A 12,485-nucleotide genomic window follows, 5' to 3' on the forward strand; every position below is an offset into this window, starting at 1 on the left:
GTCTTTAAATTAATTATGTTAGTTGTATATTAACGTTATTTAAAAGGCCAATCAATTTAAATATCTAAAGAGATAACAAATATTGCCTTCTAATAAATCGTTACTTACAAGTTATACGAAAAATAATAGATACTCTATGTCAACGACCATAATCACAACAATGTCTTCGCTATGCGTACAAAGTATGCAAGGGTCACCCTGACCCAGCTTAAGGCTTGAGGACGCTTATATGATACTGTACATAGCGTGGAATATATACTACTTATATGCAAGTAATTCCAATGATTATCCTTGTTATTTAAAAAAACTGAGTATATAATATATAACTTTCCAAGAAACTTGTGTGAAAACATATACATTGTGGAAATAAGAAACAGCAATTTGACCGTCTGGGACTACGCAATGATGGTGTCTAGACTAAAACGTTTTTATCGCATGTCGGTTCAATTTAAGTTTGCTACAATTTTTCTGACTAACTCGACGTCTGACGACGCGTTTACATCCATAGTTATAATATTGAAGACTACTTATTGCTATAATATCACTGTAAAAAGTATAATCCATAGAAACAGTTTACAGAACACTTTTGTTTACTAGTGTCCTTCCCGATAGTACAATCGAAGAGAAAAGTGCCAAAGGTACAATCGAGCTTGATACGTAAGAACCTTTTGTTTTATTAGTCTTTATATAGAAAGGTTAAAATCTCAGTACCCACGGTACATAAATAGTTACAAATAACGTGTTTCATTTTGATCCAAAGTCCGCTTTATCAGTCAATGTCGGTCGGTTCATATGTTGACATCGCGTGTGTTGGTAATTATTGAGACACGTGCACCAACCTAATAATATGGAGTGCTTCAAATGTACTAGCGACGCGTCCTAGCTTCGCTCGAGTAACGCTTAATCAATAAATAATATCTTGTAAGTTAAACCAGTTTCGAAGTTTACACCGAGGATACATTATGATACAAGATTTTGGTAATATATTTGATAGGAAGTCGACTTCAAAGTTTATTTTACACTAACTATCGCCCGCGAGGAATCAAAAATAAACTTAATAAGTAGCCTATGTGTTCTTCCTGACTATGCTCTTCAGAGATATATTCAAACAAACATCCATTCATTTAAACATTCGCATTTATAATATTAGTAAGATTGTTTTTGTTTTCTGGTTTCCTTGGTACGGATGTGTTCCCTTATGAACCCGGACGTTTGGGAAGATAAAGAGTTTGCAGACGTTTACACAATGAATGCTTGTTTACAATAACATATCCTTTATCGCTTGTTTTAACTTTGTCCCGACTTATTTATATAATTTTACTAGCTGTCGCCCGCGACTCCGTCCGCGCGCAGTTAATAAGCTTATATGACACGTTCGTAGATTTACCATAGCAGCGCCATCTATTGATTACTTACTCAACCCAGTCGAAAGGTATCGACATCTTGTAGAATCATTTGGAGTTAACAGATAATTGTGACTGTCAAATAATAACAGACAAATAATTAGCAATAAATTAAAATTGCGACTATAATTTGAGATTTAAACTATCCTATCTCTCAAGTTGGATCGAACTGCACATGGTGTGCGAATTTTATTATAATCGGTTAAGTGGTTTAGGAGTCCATTGAGGACAAACATTGTGACACGAGATTTATATATATTAAGATTTATAATGTACATATTCATTGTTCTAAAATCTTTAATAAAAATGAAAGAATGGAAAATATTTTGACACTGTGTATGACTTGTGTATCCTAGTAGAGACCGTGACTTTTATACTTTCCTATAAGAAACAGAGTTGTCACATTTACCGTGGGTTTTTGAAGGCAAAATTTTCATTTAAAACATATTGTTATTCTGTTTTATCAAAGATGACTGACTGGGCTGACGATATGTTTAATACGGAGATTTTGGTTTCAAAAAGCCAGTTAGTTTCGTTTAATAGTTATTCAAGCAAACGTTTTTCTTATTTTTTCATACTAAATGTTATATATAGATGCTACCTAAATGAATTTGAATGTAGAGTTAATAACCTTTGGTATAAATAAATCGAATGTAATCGATTTATATAGAAAATAATTTTTATAAACAGTTTTTGTAACAGTAGAAAGAATAATTTAATTTCACGGTTCGCTGGACAAAAACGTGTGCGAAAAGATAAGCGCTTTTGCGACTGACTGTACTTATTTATGGTGGTTATAAATTGAAATTGTTACATATCAAAGAATATCTATAAGTTATATAAATGCTTTGCAAAGATCAATAATCTGAAGTGATTAATAAAAGAATATATACTCACGACTATGCAAAGTACTTAGAAAAAATATTGTAAACTTGTAAATTTACTTTTCAATTGTGTTCATTTAATTTTATACCGTTGGTACAAAAAGTTTTTTCATTAATAATAAAAAATATCTTTTTGTTCACAAAAACACATTTCAATAGTTTTATAACAATGTTTGTCCTTGATTTTAACAGATTTGAATGTTACTAAAAACGTCAATAGGAAAAAAAATCACAAAACATATTTCGTTAAAAAGTTCTTTATATTGTATTTATAAAAAATCTGCACTGTTGTGCGGAAACTTTTAAATTAATAAATTACTAGTTAACTTTTAAATCCAAGCTTTCAATATTAATTCTATTTATGATTTACATCAAATCTGTACATTCACTGCCGTACTCACAGTCAACTCACTAAGGGACGTCACATAGTGTCAATTTCTCATGTTAAATCAACAATAAGTAAGACTACTTAACGTCTCTAGAATACGGCAATAAGTGTTATCTAAATTAATAAAGCCTATTACTTCAAAATTGTTTTTTTTGCAGGTCGTTGCCCGTCGCTCTGACTTAAAGCTGATCGTAACGTCGGCTACCATGGACTCCACCAAGTTCTCCTCGTTCTTTGGCAATGTGCCCACTTTCACCATCCCCGGACGCACTTTCCCCGTCGAGACATTCTTCTCTAAGAACGTCTGTGAGGATTATGTAGATGGCGCTGTCAAACAGGTTGGTAGACACCGTTTTCACTAACTCCGTCTCTCTTATTCTATCTGAAAAAACTGACATGTCTAATAATTATATCTGCATGGCAGCTTAGTCTGCAAACTTGATATCCTATCGAAGATGCTCGTTTACCATTCTTATGTACACCTGGTTTACCATTTCCATATATCTATGAACTAATGAAAATCATTATCAGGGGGACATTCAAAATTAGTTTCTTCAATTACATCAAATATCACAAGTTAGTTTAACTGTAGTCACAGTATATTGGAGATTATTAGAAACTAGTGAATTGCGTATCGCCGTAGTAAAGCGGTCGGGGCGCGCAGTTCGTTGACACGGCCTCCAGACTACAACAACACAGCAGCACCACTTGCTCAATACCGTTATCATCCAGTCTTACTTTGAAGGAAACCATCTGAGAAAATATTCAAAGATTTTTGTGAAGTCAACCAACGCGCAATTTCCCCGCATTGTTACCTAAAGTCTAATCAACCCTAATTAATAGGCCTAAAAATTATGCATATATCGTCAACATTTATTCAAAAACGTTAAGAAAATGTATCAATTCAAAGAACAAGATATTAAATATTGTACATTAATTGAATATTAGGTGAGCGTCGGTGGCTCAGGGGTTTAAGCACTTGACTTGCAATCTGCAGGTCCTGGGTTCGAATCCCGCCATGTACCAATGTGTTTTTCGATTTTCGATTTACATATGTACATTTATCCGACGTTCTTACGGTGAAGGAAAACATCGTGATGCAACCTGCAACATATCTGAGAAGAAATTCAATGATATGTGTGAAGTCAACCAACCCGCACTTGGCCAGCGTGGTTGACTATGGCCTAGTCACCCCTAACTTGGGGTAGGCTCCGAGCCCCTCGGTGGGGACGTATAGTGAGCTGATGATGATGATGAATTGAATATTAATGTTTTTGATGTCTTCTTTTTTTGTTTTTTTATAAAAGTACTTCACATTGACATCACCATTTACGTAAATGCTGGCAATCATTCCTTATCATTTTATATTGCTACATCTCTGCAATTTACGTCATCACAAGTTATACTTTAATATTTGCAGTATCAATGTCGTGACCAATGAATTTTATTAATAGCGAATATTTTTTATTAACAAAGTATACCAATTTACAAAGGCATGGTATACATCCATCCATTCAGCCTCGTTACGCCCACTGCTGGGCATAGACCTCCCCCAAAGATCGCCGATGATCGGTCCTGTGCAACCTGCATCCAGGATATTCCCGCAACATTAACCAGATCATCGGTCCATCTTGCGAGAGACCAAGGCATGGCATGCATGAAGTTATATTTGTCCAACTTACATGTGCCTAATGTAATGTTTTTCGCGGGTATATACCGGTTTATTCTGACCTCGTGTGGTCTAAAGAACTCGAGTCGCTTTAAAGTGTCAGGTTTCATTCGATTCGTTCTTGGAATGTCGTAGGAGTTTTTTTTTATGTTTTAGTATTCTTCACCTTCTCGCCCTTTTCTTATAAGTAAAGTGTGGGAAGGGGATGAGAATTTGATGAAGAAGGGGTTGCATAGGAAGGGTAAATATTCTCATTGTGTGCGTCGCCTTCATTAATTAAATGTAGGCAACGCATCTACAAATGTGCCTTTTAATATAAAAAGAAATATTTTACCGACTGAATATCAATACAGTACTGGCAACTTATCTTCTGTGAATTATAACTACATTAAATAAAATACAACTTTTGCATTCTCAGTATTTAATAATTTAATTCGTATATAGCTTACGGTTTATCATAGACTGTGTCACTATCAAACTGGCCTAAGAATGCCACCGTCTAGGCTAGACTGTACGTAACTTGATCTGAAGGTATTCTATTTTAGTACATATTTGAAGTTCTTTAAAGACTATTATTCTGGTTAAGTATTATTATTATTATCTCTCATAGACATACTGTAAATTTATTCGTCTACCGTACCGATTAGTTACGTAATATTAAGAACTATGATTCCACGTACAAAACCTGAGAAATGTACTGAGTGTACAGGGAAAAATTCTCAATTTTATTATGTAAATTCCTTCAATCAGTTAAATGTATTAAGAACTTGACTTCAAACTCAGATAGTTGTAAATGCTATTTAAATTTAAAGTTACCATCTGAAATCTAAGAACATTTAAGATGTCCCAAAAATGAACAATCTAGCGTTCTGTCTATCTACTGAAGAAAAATACGATTTTTATCAAAGAATAATTGAATAAGTTTAACAGTGCAATTTCACGGCAAAAAATTATTTTCATACGTCAGGTGTAGATTGATTGCGAGCTTTAGTAATTCACAGCCGTGTTAACCTAAGGCAAAATTAAAAACCAGGAAGAAATATCACGTTCCAAGCCGTACGTAATAATTATCGACATAACCATGCCGGATATCCCTTTCTTCTGTATCTAATTCTTTAATTACCTTCCTTGTCCATATCTGATACTAACCAACCGCAACTAGTTCCGAACTGATAGAGAAAAATGATAGTGTTTACAGATTTCTAGATATTTCCAGTTTTAACTAGATACAGTCACGGTCATAACGCGTGGATACGTGTTGCACGTTTATGGTAAAGAGGTTAACTGTGTTATAAATTAATTATAAGAGTATTGAACTTTATATTTATACGATTTATTAGCACGCTTTTATTTAATTACAAATTTATAATTTATGAGAAAACTAGCTGTCGCCCGCGACTCCGCCCGCGCGGAATTTAAAAAAAAACTTTATTGATAGCGCATGTGTTCTTCCAGAATATGCATACGTTATGAAAATAAACAATACGATTATGCCAGTTGATAACAATTGTAGACGCCAGCAACATCTGTTGCACGAATGGGCCGGCTGGCCCGATGCAATAGGTACTACGACCAAACATAAGACAGGCGTAAAGTGGAAGCAATTCCGCATTTCGTCTGATGAGTGTGAATGCGGGCGTCCTAATGGTACTTTACCTTCCCACCCTTTTCTTATTAGGAAAGAATGAAAAGGTGAAGTAAAGGGAATTTGAAGGAGGACTGGACGCATAGGAAAGGCAAATGTTACGTTTCTTTCTGTGCGTCCCCTCTTCCGTTGATAACTGGTAGGCAACGCATCAGCAATAGCGGTAGCGATCGCTTCGCTGTTACTGTGAATTTAAGTGGCAGCTTGCTTGCCTTTTCGTTTAAAATGTAAGACTTATCAAGTTTGGTAGTATCGAAGTCATCCAGGAGCTTTCCTCCACTATGCATTTGGCGTTCTGGACAAGGAAAAAACAACCCTTACTCACTACAACCCAAAACTCGCTGGAATCGACGCCAATCTACACCAGCAAACAACTTGAGATGTACATGCTCGAAACTTGGATAAGCAACATTGATCTTTCAGAAGTGATTTCAGACTCGATCCCAGAACTTACTCGTGCTAAGCGTACTTACAACATTCAAAACATTCAAATGATTTGCACAAATTTTATTGTAAAAGAATACGAAGGTTGGTATAGGATTTTTACAGACGGATCTAAAGACAAAAATGGAAACGGTGCAGCTATATTAGATGATCATGATATAAGTGTTGTAAAGCTTAGGATCGACATCTGCATAATGACTGCAGAGCTAATCGCAATTGCAGAAGCTCTGGCATACATTACGTCGATTAGTTCTGACAAATTTGTTATTTTAACGGACTCTAAAAGTTCGCTACAACACCTGGCTCGCTGTACCTCGCTTAAGCGAGGCACACCGATTGCCTACAGTATATTAGAGTCGATTCTAACGTTACAAAAACAAAATAAAAAGATAAAATTACAATGGATTCCATCGCACAGCCAAATAATGAGAAGTGATGATGTGGATCTGCTAGCTAGACAAGCCATTACCGATGGACTCCCTTTTCACATATTACCATTTTATACAGAAAAAGTAAAAAATTTAAAAGAAATGTGTAAGTGCGCTTGGCAGGAGTATTTCGACGTCAGATCGAGAACATGCGGGATTTGGTACAAGACGATCTAACCACAAATCTCCTTACGCCCGTGGGTAGACAGTATCCAAATGTCAACATTGTTCATAAAGATGACGATGAGATTACGTTCCGGACACATTCCCAGCAACAAGTTTGGATTTCTCATGAAAAAAGTTCAATCACCTAATTGCAGAGACTGTGGGGTAGTGGAAGACATCCACCATGTTGTTTTGGAGTGTGCTCGGAACGAACGGCTTAGACGTAATTATTTTAAGGTGTTCGGGTATAATGTCGGTCAGATAAACACTATCCTGGCTGACCCGTCTTCTGACGAGGCCAGGATGATGTTTAAGTTGACCGACATGTGTTTAAGAAACAATGTAGATAATTAGATGTAAGGTGTATTTATTGGAAGGCTTATGGGGCGATATGGTCGCATTGCGACAAAGCCTCTTAAATTACTAAATAAAAAAAAAAACTTATGGAGTTAAAATGTAAGTCCTAACCGATAATTTACTTATATTGGCTAAACTTTAACGACGTATCTTACAAGAACTTACAATTTGTAACTAATGATATAGCTTTGTCATGAAACTGTACAGAATAAGGCCTTGCTGAAGTCAATGACCTGACCAGAGTTCAGAAAACGCGAAATTTAATAACACGAGAAATCAATTTTATTCGGATACGTGACGTGACTTCGCTACGGTTTACAAGTCGTTCGAGATAAGAATTGTAACTAAATGTTGTTACAATCTATAAAGTACTTTATAGTTACTTTTATAAAATATTTTACTAAATTACTTTATTACAACTGTTGATAGACCTTCAAAATTACTTGTGAGGTACGATACTACCTATATATGGTGCTTTGTAGTTCTACAAATCCACACCTAAGAAATTACTGGAAATCGCTTTTTAACCTTAAGAGGCAAATTCCCATTTTTTTTAAATATTTTCTTGACTTTCTTACTTCCATAAAATTATCAAAAATTTTGCCTCAACACGTATCATAGTCGTACGATTCAATTAAATACGCTATAGATGTATACGAAAAGTTCAATGCAATCTATACGATGGTATTCGACACATGACTTCTATTGTACGTGATAGTTGAGTAGAGTGACACCTGGTGTGGCCCAGTCATTACGACGTGACTTCATTAGAAGAATGCCTTTACAACAAATCAGTACAGTTCTGTAATTAAATAACTAATTAAATTAAAATCGAATCGATTTATCCTGGATCAATATTATTTAAAAAAAATGTCCCTAATCTTCGCAACAAATTTTGAAGCTATATTCAAAATCTACTAGTCTTCTAGTTATTTAAAAAAAAAAACAAAAAAATGGGACCCACCTGCAAGCACTTCCTTTCGATTAAAATATTTTTTATCAAAATCGGACCACCAGGGGCGGAGTATCGCGGTAACACACATAAAAAAAAAAAAAAATACAGACGAATTGATAACCTCCTTCTTTTTGAAGTCGGCTAAAAATTGTAGAATAGCGGAAACCTACGACTATGGTGTTCCGACGTCAACACCAATATCAAACTTATTCAAGTTAGAATCGATCGAATGACCTCGTTATACTGACCTTTAGGGAAAAGCGGTTTAGCGTTCACAAAATGCAACTAGAACATTTCTACATATGTGTACTGCTACGGTTTTTTTAAGTTCAACTTTTACATTAATTTTATCTACATATTAGATTTTTTTAAAAAAAATAGCAAGTAGCCTTTTTGTTCTACCAGACTATCATCAACTCTGTACAAAATATCATCGAGATCCATTAAGCCGTTTTGGAGATACGTAGTAAGAAACATCCATCCATCCGAAATTTCGCGATTTCTATTTTAGTAAGAAAACTAAATAATTGTAAAAAATAATCTTACTGTGGTGAATGATGGATGTTTGATTGAAGGTATCTCCGGAACGGCTGAAAAGATCTTGTTGAAATTTTGGTACAGATGTTGAACATAGTCTGGAAAAACACATGGGTTACTTATTAACTTTTTTTTATTCCGTGCGAACGGAGTCGCGGGCGACAGCTAGTTTATTTATATTTTACAGGCTCTTCAAATCCATCTACAGCCTGATGACGGTGACATTCTGGTTTTCATGCCGGGTCAAGAAGATATCGAAGTTACTTGTGAGGTACGATCTTATAAAAAAACATATTTTGTTCTTATTGCTAGTTTAGTTTAGTCAATATTGTGTGTCATTGTCATTATGTGCAGGTGCTGACGGACCGTCTCGGCGAGCTGGACAACGCGCCCCCGCTGACGGTGCTGCCGATCTACTCACAACTCCCCGCAGATCTACAGGCCAAGATCTTCCAGCGCGCGCCGCCGGGACAGAGGAAGTGCATCGTAGCCACAAACATCGCAGGTACTAGTTGCAGGAACAAAAATTGTTGTATGCTTACTATTTGTCCTTTTGACCTTCAGAAGGATAAAAAGTGAACTTTTGCAAAATTAAGGTTAAAACTATTTGACTGGTTTATAGGATGATTATTGGCTCTTTTATTACAGAGACTTCGCTGACTGTTGATGGCATCATGTACGTAATCGACTGCGGCTATTGCAAGCTCAAGGTGTACAATCCTAGGATCGGCATGGACGCCCTACAGGTAAACAATCTGACCCTGAATTTTCCAGTTCAGACTACTTGCTATTCGGCCCTCTTTGGGGATCACTGTTACAATTTTCTGTTTTAGATCTACCCGGTGAGCCAGGCGAACGCGCGGCAGCGAGCGGGGCGCGCCGGCCGCACGGGCCCCGGCAAGGCCTTCTGTCTCTACACGCAGCGACAGTACACGCACGAGCTGCTGCCAGCCACCGTGCCGGAGATACAGCGCACCAACCTCGCCAACACCGTGCTGCTGCTCAAGTCGCTCGGCGTGCGCGACCTGCTCGCCTTCCACTTCATGGACCCCCCGCCGCAGGTCACCACCCCCCACACCCCGCACACCCCACACACCCCACACTACACACACCCCTCGCCAACACCGTGCTGCTGCTCAAGTCGCTCGGCGTGCGCGACCTGCTCGCCTTCCACTTCATGGACCCCCCGCCGCAGGTCACCACCCCCCACACCCCGCACACCCCACACACCCCACACTACACACACCCCCCGCCAACACCGTGCTGCTGCTCAAGTCGCTCGGCGTGCGCGACCTGCTCGCCTTCCACTTCATGGACCCCCCGCCGCAGGTCACCACCCCCCACACCCCGCACACCCCACACACCCCACACTACACACACCCCTCGCCAACACCGTGCTGCTGCTCAAGTCGCTCGGCGTGCGCGACCTGCTCGCCTTCCACTTCATGGACCCCCCGCCGCAGGTCACCACCCCCCACACCCCGCACACCCCACACACCCCACACTACACACACCCCTCGCCAACACCGTGCTGCTGCTCAAGTCGCTCGGCGTGCGCGACCTGCTCGCCTTCCACTTCATGGACCCCCCGCCGCAGGTCACCACCCCCCACACCCCGCACACCCCACACACCCCACACTACACACACCCCTCGCCAACACCGTGCTGCTGCTCAAGTCGCTCGGCGTGCGCGACCTGCTCGCCTTCCACTTCATGGACCCCCCGCCGCAGGTCACCACCCCCCACACCCCGCACACCCCACACTACACACACCCCTCGCCAACACCGTGCTGCTGCTCAAGTCGCTCGGCGTGCGCGACCTGCTCGCCTTCCACTTCATGGACCCCCCGCCGCAGGTCACCACCCCCCACACCCCGCACACCCCACACACCCCACACTACACACACCCCTCGCCAACACCGTGCTGCTGCTCAAGTCGCTCGGCGTGCGCGACCTGCTCGCCTTCCACTTCATGGACCCCCCGCCGCAGGTCACCACCCCCCACACCCCGCACACCCCACACACCCCACACTACACACACCCCTCGCCAACACCGTGCTGCTGCTCAAGTCGCTCGGCGTGCGCGACCTGCTCGCCTTCCACTTCATGGACCCCCCGCCGCAGGTCACCACCCCCCACACCCCCCCCACCCCCCACACCCCCCACCACACACACCCCTCCCCAACACCGTGCTGCTGCTCAAGTCGCTCGGCGTGCGCGACCTGCTCGCCTTCCACTTCATGGACCCCCCGCCGCAGGTCACCACCCCCCACACCCCGCACACCCCACACACCCCACACTACACACACCCCTCGCTAACACTTTATGGACCCCTCGCCATAGGTTACCACCACATCCCGCACTACACACACCCCCCAACAATATCCCGTCGCTGGCTCGAAGGACTAGAATCTCATAAAAGACCAGCGTGAAGTAGTGTAGTAGTTTAGTGTAGTTTACTGAGTGATGTGAAGAGTCATATCAGTAACACACTAATAAGCACTTAAATCAGTTATCCAATGGAATGAAAGGAATACTTAGCAAATGACGGAATTAGAAAGAATGGATTATTTCTTACTGTTTACCGTGTTTAATAGAATGAGGTGTATATGTGAACAGGACACGATCCTGAACTCCATGTACCAGCTGTGGATCCTGGGCGCGCTGGACGGCACTGGCGAGCTGACTGCACTGGGCCGGCAGATGGCGGAGTTCCCGCTGGACCCCCCGCAGTGTCACATGCTCATCGTCAGCGCGGAGATGGGCTGCAGCGCTGAGGTCCTCATTATTGGTCAGTCATTCAACGTTGTACTTGAACTGGTGGTTCATAGCAATAGGTTTATCAGTCATGAAATATACTCATCTGTTTAGATCAGTGTTTCCCAAAGTGGGCTATAACGCCCCCTTGGAGGCGTTTGAAACCTAGGGGGGGATAAGGGGCCCAAAAAATGGGGGGCATTGAAATTAATTAAAGTAATGAAATTGTGGTCTTTAAGTTTTAGGGCTGAATAAAAATTAGCTCTGAAATATAATTGATTTTCAAAGGGGGCGGTGAAGGAAATAAGTTTGACAATCACTGATTTAGATTATTTTACTGTTCTTTGATCTTTGTTTTTACAGCGAATAATAATGGACTTTAACATGTAGAAAATAAGGGTTGAATATCAGTGGTAGAGTTGTTAAGCTCTTGATCAGATCGGACCGTAGTCTAAAATTTCCAGGTTCGATCTCTGCCATGTGGCAATGTATATTTGATTTTCAGAATTATACGACGTTCTTACGATGAAGGAAAACATTGTGAACCTGCACATATCTGAGAAGAAATTCAATGATATGTATGAAGACATCCCGCACTTAGCTGTGGTTGACTATGGCCTAGTCACCTTTAACTTAGGCCTTTTGTGGGTGCAGTGTCGATGTTGTCGGTGCCGTCGGTATTCTACCGGCCGCAGGGACGCGAGGAGGAGGCGGACGCGGCACGAGAGAAGTTCCAAGTGCCGGAGTCCGACCACCTCACGCTGCTGCATCTCTACAACCAGTGGAAGGCAAACAAGTTCGTACACAGCATCTGCAACTCTGCATCACTGTCCTCGTGTGAAACTATGTTGAT

The 12,485-nt window shown here is 40.5% G+C and overlaps 1 protein-coding gene across 1 annotated transcript in view; it reads left to right on the plus strand.

The window, feature by feature from the left end:
• Positions 1–12,485, plus strand: part of LOC106718954 (pre-mRNA-splicing factor ATP-dependent RNA helicase PRP16) — a 60,399-nt gene that overhangs the window by 46,638 nt on the left and 1,276 nt on the right. The window contains exons 12-18 of the mRNA XM_045680315.1: positions 2,834–3,013; positions 9,063–9,146; positions 9,230–9,380; positions 9,524–9,621; positions 9,709–9,936; positions 11,495–11,666; positions 12,287–12,428. Coding sequence (XP_045536271.1) covers positions 2,834–3,013; positions 9,063–9,146; positions 9,230–9,380; positions 9,524–9,621; positions 9,709–9,936; positions 11,495–11,666; positions 12,287–12,428 — 1,055 coding nt within the window. The remainder of the gene's footprint in view (positions 1–2,833; positions 3,014–9,062; positions 9,147–9,229; positions 9,381–9,523; positions 9,622–9,708; positions 9,937–11,494; positions 11,667–12,286; positions 12,429–12,485) is intronic.

This window comes from Papilio machaon, chromosome 12, assembly GCF_912999745.1.
Source record: "Papilio machaon chromosome 12, ilPapMach1.1, whole genome shotgun sequence".
Lineage (NCBI taxonomy): Eukaryota > Metazoa > Arthropoda > Insecta > Lepidoptera > Papilionidae > Papilio > Papilio machaon.